Raw genomic sequence first — 19,131 nt, forward strand, 5'->3', positions numbered from 1 at the left:
AAGGCGGGGAACCCCCAGAAAGGAGGGGGCCCCTGGAAGGAGGGAACCCCCAGAAAGGAGGGGCCCCAGGAAGGGAGTGGGGGAGCAGGGGGCTGAGCGAGGAGGCAGGAAGCCAGGGAGCAGCAGCGCTGAAGAGCCTCCCAGGCGCCAGGCTGGCCCAGTTGCCATGGAAACCGCACCGTTTTCACAGCCTTTAAACTGGAGGAAGGTCCAGGCTTCTCACAGCCCCGCCTGAGGTCCACACGCGTGTGCACGCAGGCACATGAGCACACCCCACGGTTCACACACGTGCACGTCCCTGACCGTGTGCGCGGGATGCACACGCGTGCACTTATGCGTGGATGCAACACCCGCAGGGGGGCTCACCTGGGCGCTGCGGGGCGCACGCCGTGTGCGGCAAGTCGCACACGCAACCCCACGCGCTCATGCGCACGCAGGGCATGCCTGTGCACACACGCGCGGCGTGCACGCCCACACACACGTGCAGATGCACACGCTCACGCGTGCACGCCCGCACACCAAGCACACACGTGCGCGCTCGCACTGGCGCCCAGGCCAGAGCCCGGAACCTCCCGTCCCCGGCTCCCCTCGGCTGTGCGGAGCCCTGGAGCCGCCTCCCTGCAGGAGATTTCAAAAGACCCTGTTTATACAATTTCTAGTAAAGAAATAATTATTATAATCACATTAAGTGATTTGGCTGTAAAATTCCTGTAAAGAGGATGGCTGTTCTCCCGGGGCGCGGGGCCGGGGGGGCTCGGGCTTTGTTGTGCTTGTTTTCATCTCCGCCCTGGGAAGTGGAAAGAGCCTCCTTTCTGCGGGGAGGGCCTCGTGCTGCTCCTTGACCCCCGCGCGGATTTTTGCTGAGCTCTGCGGAAACTGCTCCCCACGGTCGCGGCTCCCACATGCGGGGGGCGGGGGGGCGAGGAGGGGCTCGGGCCCTTCCCAAACAGAACAACAAGAGCCGCCGGGGGGGACGCGGCAGCCGGGCTGGCCGGGGGCCTGGACGCTGCCGCTGGAACGGCCAGCAGCGTGGGGTTGGCTCTTGGCAGACCAGCGCCTGACACTGCTCGGAATTCCTGTGGCTTCCCCTCCCGGCAAGGCCCTCTCCCCCGGGGCGGGCGGCAGCCCCACGGAGGGCCCTCCAGAGGCAGGCGGGGGCGGGCGCCCCCGGGGCGGGGACGGGGTGGGGCCCCCGGCCCCGCGCCTGTGCTCCTCCGAACCCGAGTCGGATGCGTCCCATTCGGGGCCTGGAACGGGTCCGACGGGGACAGGGGCCGCGACTCACACCCACGGCCCCCACCCCTGGCCCGGCCTGCGGGGCCGAGCCTTGAGACCAGGGTGGATGTGGAGCCTGCCCACCGTGCCCCGGGGGCCTCTGCTGCCCCCCCTTGGGTCAGGAGCACTGGACCCCGAGCACTCAGGAGACAGTGGGAACCTGCTGCCCGAGCAGTTGCACGGCCTGGTCCACACTGGGCCTTCTGAGGGCCGTCGCCAGAGGCCCCCGCTCCCCGCCACCTCCCGTACGATGGGAACCGGGGCCCACGCGACTGGGTGTACCCACCACCACGCAGGGGTCGGGAGCCCAGGCCACTGGTACCGCCAGGGTGGGCAGCGGCCCCAGTGCCGCATCGTCATGGACGCAGAGGGCGGGCACCAGGGGACAGCAGCAGGGCAGGCCATCAGGACCTGGGTGGGGACAGTGCACATGTGCGGGCAGAGCCATGACCCATGTGGTCCCCGCTGACCAGTGAGCAGGGCCCGGGGGAGCCAGGCCACACCAGGGGCCAGGAGGGTCCGAGTGTCTCCTCCCTGGGCCCCGGGACCAGCCCCCATGAAGCCTCAGTGGCATGAGGAGAGGTGACCCCCAGGTGGGCACGTCCAGGTTAGCTGCTGCTCCTCCAAGCACTTGGGGACACAGGGCGAGGGGCTACATCGGTGCTGCGGACCAGAGCCGGGCAGCTCCACGCCCCGACCCCCGCCCACGCCCCTGACCCTGGCCCCAGCGGCCGCACAGCCACATGCTCCTCCCCCAGGCCGAGCGGCTGCAGGCCCAGCTGGACGAGGCCCGGGAGGCGCTGGCCGTGCTGCGCCGGGAGCTGCAGGGCCGCGAGGAGAGCGGCGAGGGGCTCCGCAGGGAGGCCCTGGAGGCCCGGCGGGCGCTGGGGGACGAGGCCCGTGAGAAGGACGTGCTGCGGCGCTCCAACGCTGAGCTGCGGGCCGCCATCCGCAGGGCTGAGCAGGACCGGGCCAGGTAACGGCCCAGCGCAGGGGCGCAGCCCAGGGGCGAAGCCCGCGGACGCGGCGGATCCTCCGACGAGGGCCGGATGGTGGGGCGGGCTCAGCTGCCCGGCGGGCGCCCACACGGGCGGGAAGGCCGGGATCCCAACAGGGGCAGCCCCGCCCTCAGCGACTGCCCATCTCGCAGGCCTGACGGTCCCGAGTGGCCAGCAGGGCACGGCCGAGGGCCGGGGAGCAGAGGAGGCGGGGCCTGGTCCAGGGCCGGGGGGCCCCATGGGGGGGCGGCGAGGCGAGAACGGCCGCCCTCACGGGGTGGGGGGCACAGGTGCCAGGCCGCGCTGGACGTGCGTCTCCGGGTGTGTGGCTGCAGAGACAAAGGCAGGGGGAGGGCCCCGAGGGGCACGGCCAGCTCGGCTCCGGGCCTCGGGAGACAGACCCCGGGCGGCGGGCGGCGGGCGGCGCGGGCTGGGCCCACCGGGACGCTCTGCTCAGCTTCCAGAGGGCCAAGGAAGAAGGGGAGCAGAAGCTGCTGGTGCTGGAGGAGGCCCGGGCCGCGGCGCAGAAGGAGGCCTGGGAGCTGCGGGCCAGTCTGAGGGAGGTGGAGCGGGCCGAGGCCGACGCCCGCCGGGGGCTCCAGGAGCTGGGCAGGCAGGTGAGGGCAGCCACCGGGCCCGGCCCGCGGGACGTCGCCCCCACCCCGGGGCCCCCGGGCCGCAGCGAGGGGCTCGGGACAAGGCCGTGCTGCTGTGCCCCTGGAACACTGTCCCTGCACGGCCACCCCGGGGCCCGAGGACAGCAGCACCGCTTGCCAGTCTGCCTGCCACTCGGGCTGCGTGCCGAGGTCCCTGAGGTCCCCGGGGTGCAGACCCCATTCAGAGGCAAGGCCCCAAAGCCCCTGGACTCTGGGGGGCCTTTCCAGGCGTCCACAGCCGTGTCCAGGGCTCGTGGACGCCCCGTGGAGGCTCCCGTTGTCCTGTGCGCCCCGGAGCCGCCGTCTCCTGCACCTCCCTCCTCCCCCACGGCCTCCCGTGAGGAAGGTTCGAGCACCGTCCCTCTCAGAGGAGGCCACGGAGGCACAGAGCTGTGCGGGGGACCAGGTCCCCGTGAGCCAGAGCCCCCAGGAGCCCAGAGCAGCGCCCCGCCGCCCCAGCCTGCTGCTGGCCCTCGAGCAGTCAGCTCCGGGGGTGGTCTCAGGGCACCCCCACCTCCCACGCCCTGCATGCAGCCGCTGCCCACTCGGAGGGCTCCCTCCCTGGGACACATGAGCCGAGGCTGGGGTCCAGCGGGGCCCCCGGCCACCCCATCCGTGCCGCCCACCGTCACAGGTCAACATGCTGGAGGCTGAGAACCGGAGGAAGAGCCAAGAGGTGAGCCAGCTGCAGGCCCGGGGCGCCCAGGACGCCGAGCGGCAGCAGCAGAGCCAGCGGGAGGTACAGCAGCGGCAGAGGCTGGCGCCGAGGCCCAGGCGACCCACGAGGGCGCCCCGGGGGGGAGGTGGGGGGCGGAGTGGCCCAGAGGAGGCCCCAGCCTGCCAGAGGGGTGTCGGTCCCAGGCGAGGCCGGGACCAGGGGTGCACGGCAGACGGGGCGGCCTGAGAGGAAGGACAGGATGGGCTGCTGTGGACAGACGGCGGGGTCAGGGAGGGTCCTCGGCGCCTCAGCCGGGCTGCCGGAAGGGAGGGGAGAGGAGGGGAGGGGAGGGGAGGACCTGTGGGGGGGGTGGCTACAGTGAAGCAGGAGGGAGAACGGCCCGGGCCCGGCGAGGCAGGGGAGCGGCCACCCGGGGCCCCGCGTGTGCAGGGAGGCCACGGGGCAGCCAGCGGCGATCACCCACCGCGCCGGCCGCAGAAGCCTGTGGTGGTGTGTGGGGCACCCCGAGGCTCCCGGCCCCAGGCTCAGGGTGACGCCGGCCCTGCCCTCGCTACCGCAGGCCCCAGGACGGGGCTGGCCAGAGGGGACCCTGGAGGGCCCCGGCAGGGACAGCCTAGGGTCACGGCTCCACCCGGCTCCGGGCTCCCTCGCGCCTCCGCTGCCCGCCAGGATGTGCTCCGGGGCCCGCGGGGTCCTTGCCCGCCTGGGCTCAGGGGTCCCCGCGGCCGAACACAGACTGGGAGGCGGCTCCGAGGTCCCCCGGGCCGAGACGTGCCGAGGATGGGGCGCGGGGCTCCCTCGGCCTGGACGGGGCGCGGGGCCGGGCGCAGGGCTGAGGCGGGCGGCTGAGGGGGGCTTCCCGTGCCCCGCAGGTCCTGAGGCTGCGGCAGGAGCTGGCGGAGGTGGAGGCCGGCGCCGAGGCTCAGAAGCAGCAGCTGGAGGAGCGTCTGCGCCAGAGCCGCGGGGCCGAGCGGAGCCTGCGGGCTGAGCTGCGCTCGGTGTCCGGGAGGCTGCGGCAGGCCAGCGGCGCGGCGGAGGGTCTGCAGGCTCGCCTGGACGAGGCCTGCGGCCGGCTGTGTGGCCTGGAGCAGGAGCTGGCCCGGGCGGAGGCTGCCCGGCGCGACTCGGAGGGCCAGCTGCGCCGGCTCTGGTCCACGCTCCGCTGCGGCCTGGGGCTCCAGGGACACGGCCCCCCAGGCTCCCCCAAGCCGCCCGGCCTCCCGGGGAAAGGTCAGTGTCCTCGGTGGTGCAGGGGCTCCTGTCCAGGCTCCGCGGCCCACCTGGGGCACACGGCGAGGGGGCTGGTCCCCCGGGCTCCCCCGGGCTCCCCGCGGGTGGGGACAAGCAGAGAGCCGGGGGCCGGGACACCTGCGTGTGTCACCAAGTCCCCGCCACGTCCCCCCGCCGTCACTGTCCCGCAGGCTCAGACAGCAGCCCGGGCCGCTCCCCGCGGCACAGGGCCAGCTCCCCCAGCCGGGCCGGCTCACCTCCCCGAGGGCCCTCGCCTGCACCCGGGGACCACAGCTCGGCGGTGGACGTGGCCTCTGTGCGAGACGCCCTGAGGGACTTTGTGCAGAGGCTGCGGGATGCCCAGAGGGAGCGGGTAAGGGAGTGGACAGGTCACGCGGGGGGCTCCCGTCGGCCGGCCATCCCAGGCGTGCTGAGACCCTGGCAGGGCCTGCGGGTCACGGGCACCTAGGTGTCAGACTGGCCTTTGGGTGGCATGACACATAGCAGCGAACCCCACCGTCCCTCCAAACTGGACCCGAAGCCCAGGGGGCCCAGGGGCCTCTCTTCCTCCGAGGGGGCGGCAGAGCCCCTGGCGCCAGGCGCCGTCGGACACCCCCTGGGGCCCAGGTCAGCGCACCCGAGCCCCCCAAGCCTCCAGCCCGACGCCCCGGACCTCCACCCCCGCCAGGCTGCCCCCTGACCTGGGTCCTTCCGCCCAGGACGACTGGCACCTCCAGGTGCTGAGCCTGAGCCGCCAGCTGAGAGAGGCCGAGAGCGCGCGTGCCCAGGCCCAGAGCCACGCGGGGCAGCTGCAGACGGCGCTGGCAGAAGCGGAGGAAGGTGACCTCCCGTCCCTCCCGCCCCCGAGGGTCGCGGTGGGGGGCGCTCGGCCACCTCCCCAGGGCCCCCGAGGGCCTCACCCCGGCTGCTGCAAGTGCGGGGTCCTGGGAGCTGCTCGGGCTCGGGCGGGGGCGGCGGCTGGCTGGGAGCTTCCCGAGCAGTGGCTTCCGCATCACAAGGGCGTGAAGCCCAGGGACCCTGCGGGGCCCCAGGCCCTGCTGCCCCCCGGGCCGCCCTCACTTCCTCCCTCGGGGCCTTTGCGCTGGCTGTGCGGGCCTCCTGGGACCCTCCTCCACAGACAGTCATGAGGCCGGTGGCCCCTGTGGCCTCACAGAGCGCCCCTGCCCTGCGGGCCACCCCCACGGCATTCCTGTCCCCCTCCCCACGTTGGCCCGTCTGCCCCAGAGGGTGGGTCTGGGGCCATGCACAGTCTCGAAGGAGGAATGTCTGTGGAAGGAAACAAGGTGGGAGAGAAGGAGAAGCAGGCGGAGGGAGCCGGGACCCCAGCCCCAGCCCCAGGGATCCTTGAGGTTCAAGTGGGAGGGGCAGGGATTTTCGGGGGGCCTCTGCAGCCCCAGCGTCTAGGTGTCGACAGCGAGCCTGTTCCCCGGCCTGAGCTCGGGAGCCACGCAAGCCCGTTTGTCCGCAGCCTGGCGCCAGGCGGAGGGTGAGACGCGCACTGCCCAGGCGGCCCGCGCCCTGCAGGAGGAGGCGCTGCACAGGCTGGACGCGGAGCACCTGGCGAGCAGGCGGGCGGCAGGCCGGGAGAGGCGGAGGTTCCAGGTGGGGCTTGCGGGGTGAGGACCTGGGGACAGGGCGGGGAACGAGGAGGACCCCTGTGGAGGCAGAGCGGGTGACATGGCCTCCAGGGACAGGGTGCCCACAGGGCGCATAGGGGTGTCTGGGTAGGGCTGTCCCGGGGTGCTCCCCTGGAGGGCTGTCCGGGGGTGCTCCCCACTGGTCTGCAGGCTGGGCACTGGGTCCAGGGCAGCGAGGGCCTCAGGCAGGGTGACCCCTGGCCTCCCCGGCCGTCCACCCTTCTGTGGCCACACGCGGGCCTCGGTGACACGGGCCCAGCCCCGGAGCCCCCGTGGGGTCACGTCGATGGTGAGCAGGACAAGTTTACTGTGTCACCCAGACACGGACGGAGGTTACACAGGACCAATTTGGGTAAATGTCCCCACATACGCGCCTGTGCTGTGATGGTGGCCTCTGGTCCCTTTCAAGTGAGGAGGCTGGGCCGGTGGAGGTGGCCGCCTGGACGGGGCGCCCAGCAGCCCCGGGGTGGGCTGGGATGGGGAGCAGCCGGGTCTGGGCAGCTGAAGCTGCCAGGCTGCCATTTCCAGAAAGTTCTTGGAGGCCCCGGAGGCATGGGGATCAGCAGGCCAGGGAGGAGCACAGGCCCCCCAGGGGCGTGTTGGAGAATCGGGGTCCCCGGCCCCACCCCGGAAAGATGGTGGGAGCAGCGGAGCAGGGGGCTGAGTGGCCTGGCGCTGCGAGGGTGGGACCGGGCCAGGGAAGCCCCGGGAGCTGGGCCGCCGGGAGACGCGGGGGACGCCTGGGCCCGGGCTGGAAGGCCGGACGACCCAGCGCGGGGCCCAGCAGATGTGGCTCCGAGAAGCCGGGCAGGTGGCGGGGTGACCCCGACGTCTACGCAGTCGCCCCGCGCTGGGTCGTCCCCCGAGCTCGGCATCCCTAGAGTGACGCTGGATTTGCGTGAGGATTCGGGGCCGCACGTGCTGCCGTCTCCAAGCGTCCTGGGTCCTCGCGTTTCCATGGCGTGTCCTTCAGAATCTGAAGTTTCTCGGGCCCTGCGACGTTCCGCAGCTGCCACCGCGTGTCCCCAAGCGCAGCCGCCCCCCCCCCCTTCCATCCCCATCCCACCTCGAGTCTCTGCCTTTTCCAAGGGAATTTATCCCCCTTACGAGCTGTGCGGTCACCTCCGGGCTCCGGTTTGCTCCGATTGCTGACTGGAGGCTTGAGGCTTCCTCGTGGCTTCCATTCTGTCCCTCTATTTTAGGGTCGTTTGCTCTCCGTCCCCCTCCACGGGGGTGGGCAGCACGTGTGACCGCGAGCGTGGGGCTGCGCCGTGCTCAGGGGACCCCTTCTCGCAGCCCTCCCCCCGCGCCCATGTCCCCTCCGCCCTGCCCCGTCCAGGCTGCCCCGCCTGCACCTTTCTCCTAAGTGCCCCGGTGGGGGTCCCTGCAGGGCCTGCCCCCGATTTTGAACCCCGCCCCCCGTGGGCACACCCCGGGGCTTTATACTGCACGCACTGATGGCGCTCCCCGTCAGTGAGCCCCAGCCCTGCAGGCAGCAGCCCCACGGGGTCCGGGGGGCAGTGGGTTCCGCGTCTCCCACCCCTGCCTGGGCTTCTCGTCGGCTCTCACCAGGCTGCCACGGCAGCAGGACCCTCACGCAGACCCTCACGCACCGCTGTCCCCGTGCCAGCAGCCCGGGGGCCTCCGGGGGTTCATCCGGCCCACCTGGATAACCTCGGGCGGTGGCCCCAATTACACCTGCGAGGTGCCCGGGTGTCTCGGGCAGTCCTGGGGCCGCCCGCCCCCGGGCCCCCACCCTCTGGAGGGCCTGTGTCTACCTAGATTCCCCTGGTGGTGGCCCCATGACCTCATCCTCAGACGGGCTCAGGGAAGGCGAGGGGGTTGTGGGTTGAGTTGTTCCCCCACGGGGGAGGCCAGACGGGTGTCCCCTCTGTGACTGTACCTGTGCCTGCAGCCCCGTCTGCTCGCGGAACCGAATCTGTCTTGAGCCGATGCTGGTCATTTCCACGTAAAAACGCCCCTTCTCCGCGCACTTCCCATCCTTTTGTCCTGAAATTCGGGCAGCCCAGCCCTGCCCTCCGGTCGCCCGTCCTCCTTGCCCCGCGGTCTCCCGCCTTCTCGCCGGCTCCGCGGCCCGGGAGCTTGGGCCTCCGTCCAGGGCCGCGCGTCATCGAATCCCCATCTCCACGCCGGGTCGGTCCTCGCATCCCCAGTCTCGGTTGTTCCCGCTCCGGCTCCCCGCCCCGGGGCCCCTTCCTGAGCGGGCGCGGAGCAGCTTCTGACACCTGTTCCCACGTCGTGCAGCCACTCTGTTCTCTTCCCATTCGAGACCCTCAGATCTGATCCTGGGTCGACTGTCTCTTGCGCCACCGCTGGCTGTGACTGTCGGGATCTCTCTCCTCTGCTCGGCCTCAAAGAAGGGGGTCTGGTCTTGCTCGGAGCCGGGAGTGGAGAGGACCCCCTGGGGCTTCACGTGTCCCTGTCCAGATGCTTCCAGCTGGAACTGAAAGACAGAAAGGGGAGCCCTGGGGGCCGTGGGGACTGTGGGGACCGTGGGGACCGTGGGGGCTATAGGGACCCTGGGGGTCATGGGGGCCATAGGGGCCGTAGGGATCCTGGGGGCTGTGGGGACCCTGAGGGCCATGGGGACCCTGGGGGTCATGGGGGTCATGGGGGTCGTGCGGGACGTGGGGGCCCCGCAGGGCAACGGAGGCGGCAGGGAGCGACCCGAGGTCTCCTGTCCTCCGCGGGGAGGGTGCAGGCTCCGTCCTCGGGCCAGCTGAGCTGCGTGGCGCCCCCTCCTTGTGTGTGGCACCTGCCCGCGGGGCGGCTGGGGCTCCGTGAGATGCCGGCGTCCCTTGCCTCCTGCAGCCCCGGCTGAGTCAGCACCCCTGTGGCCCCACACCTGGGGACGCTGGTCACACCTCGCCACCCGTGCTGGGCCCACATTCCCCGGGACTCGGAATCGGCCGCCAGTGGGCAAGCGCGGGTGCTCAGATCCATGGGCAGCGCGTTTAGCCGCGGCGAGAATTCTGGTACTTCCGTCCTGCGGCCGTGGGTCTGTCTGCCTCTGTGTCGCGCGAACCCCCCGAGTCTCTGGTCTCCAGCCCGAGGACGGTTTTCCCAATTTCTGTGCCCGGGGCATGGAGGTGGGCGCCTGGGAGGGGCACCCCGATGCACGGCAGGCCCCGAGGGCCCAGGGCCAGCCTCCCCGCGCCCAGGTCAGGCGCCGGGCCCCCCGCGCAGGCCGAGCCGGGTCTGCGGGGACACGAGCGCTTTCACTTTCGTGCGCCGGGTTCTCCCCCCGTTTCACGTGAACCGTTGAATGCGTTTGTCAAGAGAAACTTAATTAAAAACATATTTTTCTAATTAAATGGTAGGCTGTGCTATGCAAACAGTGAGATTCTTGTTCGAGAGCAAATCCCTCCCTGTTTCCAGGGCCCCCTGGGAATCCGGAGGATCAACAACGCGGAAGGGGCCCGGACGTCAGGACACACGCCCCACGCCGCTCGGGGTCCTGCGGGTAGCGGGCAGTGGGCGGCCCGGAGCGAGGGGGCGCGGGCCCACAGCCGGAGGGGGAGGGGCGGCGGGCGGTCAGGGCCAGGCCACGGCCCCGGGCGAGAGGGGCCCGCCCGTGGACACCGCCTCCCGCCGGGCGCCGGGCTTGCCTCCCCCCGTGGGCAGCCGGCAGCTGGGCCCTCCGTCCTGCACGGTTAGAGGCATCGCCGGGGCCGCCCCGCCGCGCGTTTCCCTCACGTCTGTCGTCCCACCTGCGGTTGGAACCGTTTTCTTCCTGAGACCCTCTCTTCTTCCCACCCGGGGCCCTACCTGGTCTCGGCGCTGCAGATCTGTCGCTTTCTCTGAGCCCGACCTGCCAACAGTTCGCCTGGTTTATTGGTCTCTTCAAAGAACCAGCTTTATCTCTCCCGTCGTCTTCGCCCACGATGACTCCTTTCGGGTTATATTAATATCCTCCTTTGTTGTTGTTGTTGTGATTTCCCTCATTCCTTTAAAAAAAAAAAAAAGATTCTTTTTATTCATTCGTCAGAGTGAGCGGGCATGAGCGGGGGGGGGCAGAGGCAGAGGGAGAAGCAGGCCCCCCGCGGTCACGGCCTGAGCCCCAGGCGGACGCCTCCCCGACTCAGCCACCAGGCTCCCGCCCTCGTTTCTTAAACCGAACAAGCCATGGATTTACGTCCAGGCGTCCTCTCTCAATAGAGGGCTCGGTGTGACCCCATTTTCCCTACTGGGGGTTCGGTGTGTGCACCACGGATTTCCGACGTGAATTTTTTTTTTTTTACCAGTTTTCGAGGACTTTCGGTTTTTATTTCCTAACGCGAGGGTTACTGAGAAGATCGGCGACAGGTTTGTGCCTCTCCGGTTGCTGCGTCCAGTCTTAGTGGGGACGGGGTGAGGCTCGGGGACAGTCAGGACCTTCCGAGCAGCTTCCGGGGGGATGTGTCTATGCTCCTGGCTCCTCGCAGGTTGGTTGTTGGTTGCTGGGCTCTCCCGTTTGGGTTTCGTCTATCTTTAATGGACTGTGTGGAGGGAAACGGGCAAGCTGGTTGCCGAGTCTACAGAGAAGGAGAGATGTTTGAGGCTTTTAATGGAAATTTTGAAAAGCAGCAGCGAGGCTGATGATAAGGCGAGCACGGCCGAAGGGGGCGCTGGGGCGAGTGGACGCGAGCGGCGTGCGAGGGTCTGGGTGAGCCCCGACCCCGGGCTCCCGGCCGAGCTCCGGGTCCCCGACGTCTGAGCGCTGCCCACTGGGGTCTCTCCCAGGACCAGCCCGAGGCCCCTGGAGCGCAGGCCCCGCGCGGGGCTGGAGTTGGCGCCTTCCCGCCGCCACGTGGACCCGCAGGCGAACCGGGTGTGCGAGGCCGACTGGCCCAGCCCACGCCTCGCACGGCCTGTGGGCTCCGAACCGTGGCGACGCAAGGAAGGACACTAACTCGGAGGCGCACCGGGTGACGCTGGCAGAGGGCGCACCGTCCGATGATGCCAGTTAATGTGAATTCCGTAAAAGCTGAGTCATTACGAGAGGAGCCTGATGCTTCACATAAGTGGCCTGGGCCTCTTTAAAATACCATGAAATATTTAAGCCATATTTGAAGGAAACCTCTGCTTTTCTCCTGGAAATGTGCACAAACAGAAAATGGTGGTTTCCGAACTTGCAGGGAAGGGCGAAACCTTGCGGCTTTTGTCCCCACTGTCCGCTTCTAAAGTCCGAGAGCACCAGACGAGGAAGCCCGTCCCGGCTCTGCCCACCGGCCCCTCGCCAGGGGCTCAGTCCTCTCCCTGCTCCGAAGTGGCCTCCCCCATTGGCGGGCCCCGTGCACCCCAGCATTTGTCACGGCCGAGTGACAGATGGACGGGACGCAACTGCTGCGAATGCTGTGCTTGTGGTCCAGATGGGCCCCGGAGGGCTGGAACCCGTGTGGTCATCGGGGGAACCCATAGCTTCGGGCCTCCCTCTTGCACCCTCCCCACCCCTCCCCCAGCCCTGCTCCTGGGAAGAGCGCCCTCCCCCCCCACAGATGTGCAAACTTCATCAGCAGCACTTGTCACATCCAGAGGATCCCTTTGGGGTCTGGGTGTGCCAGCCTCTTGGGGCACTGCACGGAGGGGTCAGCCCTCGGCCAGCCTTTGGTCCTCCTGGGCAGCCGCCTCGTCCTCCGCCCTCTGCTGTAGCATCCACTGGGCTGGGACCTGTCTCTCCCTCCGCCCCGGCCATCGGAGGCTCTGTGACACTGTCCCCCACATCCAGCCCCTCAAGGCTGAACTCTGGGCCTGCACCCCCCTGCCCACCCTCCCGTCTCGGTCAGCGGGTCCTGGACCACCCAGCGGAGAGGCCACCACCAGCTCCCCAGCCCCCACACGGCCCCCCAGGCTGTCTCCAAATTCCCACTCGTGTTCTTCCGCTTTGCCCGCTTGAGCCCGAGCTACCACGGGCTCCAGGGTGGACACCCCAGGACCCCCCCAGCACCCCAGCTCCGCCTTCCTGCTCAGCCATGGAAGCACCAGCAGGTGTGATCCCTGGTTTTCCAGGAAGACACTGGCCACTTCCCACCAAACACTCAGGGGCAGGGCTGTGTGTTCCTAGGTGGACTCGTGCGGGCTTGTGTGTGCGTGTTTGCTCATCAGACTTCCCCAGGCCCACGGTGTGTGCTCCAGGACCCAGGGGACCCAGCAGGCGCCGTCGTCCTGGGGGCGGGGTCAGAGCCCGGGGTGACAGGGAGGATGGCCCCAGGGCCGAGAGGACAGGGGGCAGCGCCCCGAGCAAGGAGCCGCTAGAGGCTGGAGAGTGAGCAGGGCAGGGGCTCAGAGGAGGTGGCGGCCGAGAGCCGCTGCAGCCTCAGGACGATGAAACGGCACAATTCGACACGCAGACTGGGGCGTGCGGTCGGGCCACCCCGTGGAGCACGCCTGGGGACAGGAAAGGGAGGGCCACGGGTGCCCGAGTCATTGACCACGGCTGGGGCAGGCTGAAGCAACAGGGCCAAGGACGGTCAGGGGTGGGTGAGTGGGTGCGGGGGAAGGAGGGCCCGCGCTGTTTGAGCCTGGGGTGTCGGGTGCCCGTGGGGCAGGGAGCAGTGTCCTGGGACGCAGGCTGCTGGGCCCACGGTGGTGGGACGTGCTGGGCAGGGGCACAGGTGGTGGACCTCAGAGGCGGCAGCTGGGGAGAGCGGGCCCAGGCCTGAGCTCTACAGGCTCCGAGCGCTTGGGGGATGCTCCGGCTCATCCCAGGGGGACGGAGGCCAGCTGCGTCCTGAGGCCAGCCCGGCCAGCACAGAGCGCCCAGGCGGAGCCTCTCGGGGTCCTGCACCCCAGGCCCCTGCCCACCGCGGCCACACCCTAAGCCGCCTGACCAGCACCTGCAGGCCCTGCCCCCAGCACCCCCAGGCCGTGTTCCCAGGAGACCCCATGTCTTCCTCCCTAGGAGCAACTGGACGCGCTGCACAGGGCGCTGGGTGAGAGCCGGAGGCACAGCCAGGGCCGGGCCCGGCGCGGGAAGGGGCCGCAGGAGCAGGTGGCCCTGCTGGAGGGCGCGCCGGAGCCTTCGCGGCAGGTGAGGGGGGGAGGGGCGCCCCCGGCAGCCGCGGGCAGGTGTTCGCACCTGGAGCCTCCCAGACGCCATCCGACCGCCAGCGGACCGACGGGGAAACTGAGGCGGGAGGGACACCCTAGACGCGGGGTCGGCTGTGGACACGCAGCTCAGCGGGGAGAGCCTGGAGGCCCCGGCAGCCGCCTCCCCTCGGCAGGGCGGTGAGCGCGTGGGCAGGGGAGCAGGCGCCGAGCGGACGGGCCGGCCTGCAGGGGGAGCTCAGGGGGCTGCACGCGCGGGGGGCGGGGCGGGGGCTAGAGGGGGCGTGGCCGCGGCTGCAGGGGCGGGGCCTAGGTGGTGTGGGCGGGGCAAAGGGCGTGGTCACGGCTACAGGGGCGGGGGGCGGGGGCTACAGGGGGCGGGGCCGCGGCTGCGGGGGGGCGGGGCCGCGGCTGCGTGGGCGGGGTAAGGGGCGTGGCCACGGCTACAGGGGCGGGGCCTAGGTGGTGTGGGCGGGGGAAAGGGCGTGGCCACGGCTACAGGGGCGGGGCCGCGGCTGAAGGGGGCGGGCGGGGCCGGGCCGGCCGCATCCCATGGGGATGGACCTGCGAGCTGCGGGTGGCGGGGGGGGGGGGGGGGGGGGGGCGGGGCTCTGCACCTGCGCTGCCCTCTCCAAGCCCAGGGCCACCGCGCAGGTGGGGGACCCTACAGACCTACAGACACCCGCTCCCTTTGCTGTCCTTGGGGGGCACCACGGGTCACAGCAAAGGCCCAGCTCTGCCCCCAGTGTGTGAGCCACAGCCCCTGGGGGCTGGGTGGCCTGGCACCCGCCTACCCCTGGAGCCCCGGATCCTCTGGCTGGAGATGCCCGCGGCTCAGGAAGTGCCCCCTACACTGGACCCGGCGACAGGGTAGCTCAGGGGCGCACAGTCGCCAAGGGGGAGCCGGGCTTCCACCCCAGAGGTCTCCACAGCGGGCAGGAGCGAGACCCGGAGGCCGGCAGCGACCGGGGGCCAGGACAGGACAGTGAGCCGCCCGGACACACGGGGAAAGGCGCGAGGCCCAGGGGCAGGGCCCAGCCCAGGCGCCCACCGGCCAGTGACTCGCGGGGCACACTCCCCAAGTGTGAGTGGATGCGGTCTCCGCGGAGGAAACACGCCAAAGTGAAGCTGCCCGGGTTGAACTGGGGGTGGGGCGGCCAGAGCATCTTCTGGGGCCCAGAGAAGGGAAAAGGGCCCCTGGAACAGGCCCCACGCCCACTTAGGGCTCTGTGGGCCCAGCAGCGGGAGTCTGCAGGCAGCAGGGCCTCCCCGCACATGGCCCCGCGGGCCGCTCCTTGGTCCCGGATGTGCCGCCTGGGCCCTGCAGGAACGGGGAGGGGACTGGGTGTGTGGCAGGTGCCAGCCAGGCTGTGGGCACGCGGTTCCGGCGAGACGCAGACTCAAGCAGGGAATATGGGGGAATCGGGCAACAGGGCAGTTTGGGGGCAGCCTTTGCTGGGCTCGTGACCCAGCGTCCGAGGCACCTGACCCTTCCAGCTCAGTGACCCCCTTACAAAGTGGGCAAGCAGGAGTCCCGGTTGCTGAGGTCTCAGCCGCGGTCCCCAGAGTAGGGTGGCCTTCCCAGGCTTCACTAGGACGAGCAGATGGGTGTGTCCTGCCGCCCTGGCGCCTGGCGGCCGTGACCAGGAACCTCAGTGAGCACGTCTGTGCCCCGTCTGGGCGAAGATCCTCGCCGCCTGTCCCCTAGAGCAGGGCCGACGCCGTGTGCGGGCACAGACATGGAGGGGCCCAGGGACCAGACCTGCCGGTCAGCACAGGTGTCTGCACAGGGCTGCAGCCCCTCCCACCGCAGCGCAGGCCTGCGGAGGTGTGCAAGGTGTGCACAGTGTGTGAGGTGGGTGGAGATGTGCGCGGGGGGGAGGTGTGCAGGGGTTTGTGGAGATGTGCTGGGTGTGCATCGGTGCAGGGTGTGAGGGGTGTGCAGGGTGGGTGGAGGTGGGCGAGATGTATAGAAGTGTGTGAAGTGGGCAGAGGTGTGCGAGGTGGGCAGAGGTGTGCAAGGTGTGCGCGGTGTAAGAGGTGGGTGGAGGTGTGCAGAGTTGTGTGAGCTGTGCGGGCTGTGCAGGGTGTACGAGGTGTGCAGAGGTGTGTGAGCTGTGTGGGGTGTGCAGGGTGTGCAGAGGTGTGCGGGTGTGAAGGTGTGCGAGGTGTGCAGGGTGTACGAGGTGTGCAGAGGTGTGCGGGTGTGCGGGGTGTGTGGGTATGCGGGGTGTGCAGGGTGTGCAGGCGTGCAGATGTGCGGCGTGCACGAGGTGTGCGAGGTGTGCCAACACGCCCCCCCCCGCCTGAAGGGAGCAGCCCCGGAACGGAGGGCGTTGGTCGCTCGCGGCCGTCGGGGCAGGAGTGTCCGGCCAGGGCCTCTCGGGGTGCCGCAGACCCAGGCCCCCCCAGCTCGCCTCCACTCCCCCTGCTCACCGACACCTGCCCAGAGCGCCTTAGGCGGGGCTGGCTCGCGGGCGAGGGTCAGGGCGCCACGCGGGCCAGGCTTGGCCTCCGCGCCCCATCGTCGCCGGGGGTGAGCGGCGGGCGGCGGGTGCCCAGAGCTCACACTTGGGAGGACGGAGGCGCCGGCGCAGCCCGCGGTCAGCAGCGGGGAGGGCAGAGCAGGCGGGACGGGCGGTGCCGTGTCCAGAGCAAGACGCACAACCAGGGGCAGCCAGGTCCCCCTGAGAGTAGCCGAGCCTCCCCAGGTCTCCCCGAGCCCAAGCCGGCCTCTGCCCCGGGCTCCAGCCTCCGCCCCAGCCTCTGCCCCTCGCCGACAAGGACTGACCAACGCACCCCCAGGAGAGTGGTGAGGCCCCACCAGGCAAGGGCACTGCTGAGCCTGGAGCCTCCGGGAGAGTGTCTGCCCCTCTGTGTCCCCAAGCGCACGTCAACTTCTGTCCTGGGGCAGGCCCGGGCCACCAGACACACACCGTCCAGCTGACGTGGACTTGGGGACAAGCGGGTTCTCCGGAGGGGAGTGGCCAGGTCAGCAGGGGGGTGCAGTGGGGGCAGAGACCCTAGGAACAGGTTGGGGTCGGGGTCAGGGCGCAGGCACAGAGGCCAGCAGGTCAGGACGGTCCCTGAAAGCCAGTGGCCAGCTTGTCCCTGCAGGGCCACCTGCCCTCCCAGGGAGGAGGGTCGCCGACCCCCGGGGTCACAGGAATCCTGCTTCCCCCGAAGGCCGACCACGCTGACAGGGGCCCAGGCATCCGTGGCGGCTCCGGGGGGCGCTGGCCGGGCCTCAGTGGCACTGCCCGGGGCAGCCGCGCCAGCTGCGGGCCCCTGCAGCCCAGGTCGGGGGGGGGGGAGCAGCTAATGAGTTCCAGGAGGTCAGCTGCGAGGGGCCCCCAAACCCATAAACCCTTTATTGGTGTCTCAGGAGGGGAAACCCGGATGTGGCCGTTTATTTATTTTGGATTTCACTTTTCTCTTCTCTGTTTAACGTGCACTTCCAGGAGCGTAGCTGGAGTTTTAAAGAAACAGGACTTCCTTTTTCAGGGGACGTGGACTCTCTTTTTCTCACACTGAAGAAGGAGTCCTTGTTTTTGTCACGCTAGCCTGCTGTCACTGAGCACGCCACCGCCAGTGACAGGACGGAGGCCTTGCCGGGTCCAGCCCCGGGGGCGAGAGCCAGGGCAGCAGGCGGGAGGGCGGCTGGGGGGCGCTCCAGGGAGCTCGATGCCCTCGAGTCTTGTCCAGGGACAAGGCCCCGAGCGGGACCAGGGACTCCCCGGAGGGCACCGTGCACGTCAGGCACCCGCAGGCATGACCTGGGGCGTCAGGTCCTCCCTCCAGAAGGGACCCCCACGAGGGACAAAAGGAGCCCCTGCCATCTGGGCTCTCGCAGACGGAGCAGGAGAAGCTGGGGAAGGACGGGGCCAGGGCCAGGACAGGGGCTGGGACGTGGACAGGGCCCTGCGGCAGGACCACAGCTGCAGGCCCCCCGGGCGGTGGAGCTTCGTGCTTCCGGGCCCCAGGTGGGTCCCCGAAGGCTCCCGCACACCCCCCCACGAACGTGCACGTGCAGACGGCAGGGACGGGCTGGACAGAGGAGGAGACAGCCCTGACGACGGGCCTGCCGGGCTCTCACCGCCCCGGGACCCAGGGCCCTACGCGGCCCTCCTGGCCTTCCCTCCAAGGCACCTGGGGCCAGGCAGGCCTGCGGGCCGCTCTGGGGGCTGCCCCGTGCCCCCTCTGTGGGCAGCCAGACCCCGCACACTCGGAGACGCCAGGAAGAGCAGAGGGCGAGAGGCGCCGGGGGGCCGGCAGCCCCGGGCAGCCGAGCAGGAGCTAGGAGTAAAGGGGCTCTCAGGCCCCAAGGGGGGAGTCCAGGCCCGACGAGGCCCCGGCGCTGAAGTGTGAGCAACGCCCCCCCCGGGTGGGCTCAGCGGGCACTGGGGCAGGCGGGGAGCTGGAGGACGGACAGGTGGCCCCGGGGGGAGGGCTGGACTCCGGCCCCGGGACTCCGAGCGGCAGGCGGGCAGGCGGCAGCAGTGGGTGCCCAGGTCCCGGTGCAGCCGGCACAGGGGGGCTCTGCGAGCTCGACGCCCCGCCCCACGGGACCGGCCCCGGAGCCCAAGCAGCATCACCAGTGGCGGGTGAAGGGCCTGGAGGAGCAAAGGGGGCCCGGCCCTCAGTGTCCCGGCAGACGGAGGGGTGGGGCGAGGGGAGCAGCAGCCTCCAGCAGTGGGATCCCAGCGCGGCCGCCCCGTGGGCCCCAGTGCTCACTGAGGGGTGCGGCGAGGGTTCTGGGATGGGGGCTTAGCAGTGGGGACTGGTCCTGGGCAGAGAGCAGCGGTCACTGCGTGTCACAAGGCAGTGGGAGCACTGTCCCTGTGCTGCCCTTGGGGTGGCGGATGTGGCCGTGGCGTGCACCTGCCCTGCCCCCTGCCCTGCACCCCCCCCACGCACCTGCTGGGCTGAGCCCCGGGCTCCGGCCCCTCAGAGACCTGGGGCCACCTGGCCGAAACCCTCGTTCTACAGTGGCGGCAAGTGGGACCCGGAGAGGTCAAGGGCCACCCAGTGTCACGTCACCCCCTCGTCAGTGTCCCTCACCCACCAAGCCGCGTCTGCCCAGCCTATGAGCACGTGTTTTCCTAGCTTGTGGAGCACACACGAGCCTGCGTGGAAGGCCGTGCCTGGGGCCCGCGTGCGTGGTGGTGTCCCCGCGGGGAGCGGCGCCCTGCCCACCCTGCCCACCCTGCCCATCCTGCCGCAGCTGCGGAGCCCGTCGCCTGCCTCGTGTTTCTGTCCCTCACAGACCACCCGTCCTCGGGGGCCACAGGGGCCGCACAGCCACGTGCCTGGGGGGTGACCGCCGGGCCTGCCGCCCCCTGAGCCCCTGCTCTGTCCCCAGGTGGCCGGTCTGAAGAAGCAGCTGGACCAGGAGGTGCCTCGGCGGCCGCAGGCTCAACCCAGCCAGGCCTCCCGGGCCAAAAAGTGAGCCCCGCTGCAGCCACCCCGCGCCCCGCCCCGGGCGGCCTGCCCACCCAGCGTCCCCAGCCAGGGCGTCCGGCTCCCCCCCAGGGGCCCCGTGTCCACGGTGCCCTGCGGTTCCACGGGGGCTGCTGGGGGCCCGGACA

General features: G+C 70.5%; 1 protein-coding gene across 1 annotated transcript in view; it reads left to right on the forward strand.

Annotated features, from left to right (window-relative positions):
• Window positions 1-19,131, forward strand: part of CROCC2 (ciliary rootlet coiled-coil, rootletin family member 2) — a 58,517-nt gene extending 39,386 nt beyond the window's left edge. Inside the window, exons 21-29 of the mRNA XM_077869545.1 lie at window positions 2,034-2,251; window positions 2,731-2,890; window positions 3,564-3,668; window positions 4,481-4,838; window positions 5,030-5,211; window positions 5,558-5,678; window positions 6,328-6,461; window positions 13,398-13,526; window positions 18,906-19,131. Coding sequence (XP_077725671.1) covers window positions 2,034-2,251; window positions 2,731-2,890; window positions 3,564-3,668; window positions 4,481-4,838; window positions 5,030-5,211; window positions 5,558-5,678; window positions 6,328-6,461; window positions 13,398-13,526; window positions 18,906-18,992 — 1,494 coding nt within the window. The 3' untranslated portion in view covers window positions 18,993-19,131. The remainder of the gene's footprint in view (window positions 1-2,033; window positions 2,252-2,730; window positions 2,891-3,563; window positions 3,669-4,480; window positions 4,839-5,029; window positions 5,212-5,557; window positions 5,679-6,327; window positions 6,462-13,397; window positions 13,527-18,905) is intronic.

The sequence above is a fragment of the Canis aureus genome, chromosome 24 (genome assembly GCF_053574225.1).
Source record: "Canis aureus isolate CA01 chromosome 24, VMU_Caureus_v.1.0, whole genome shotgun sequence".
Classification (NCBI taxonomy): domain Eukaryota; kingdom Metazoa; phylum Chordata; class Mammalia; order Carnivora; family Canidae; genus Canis; species Canis aureus.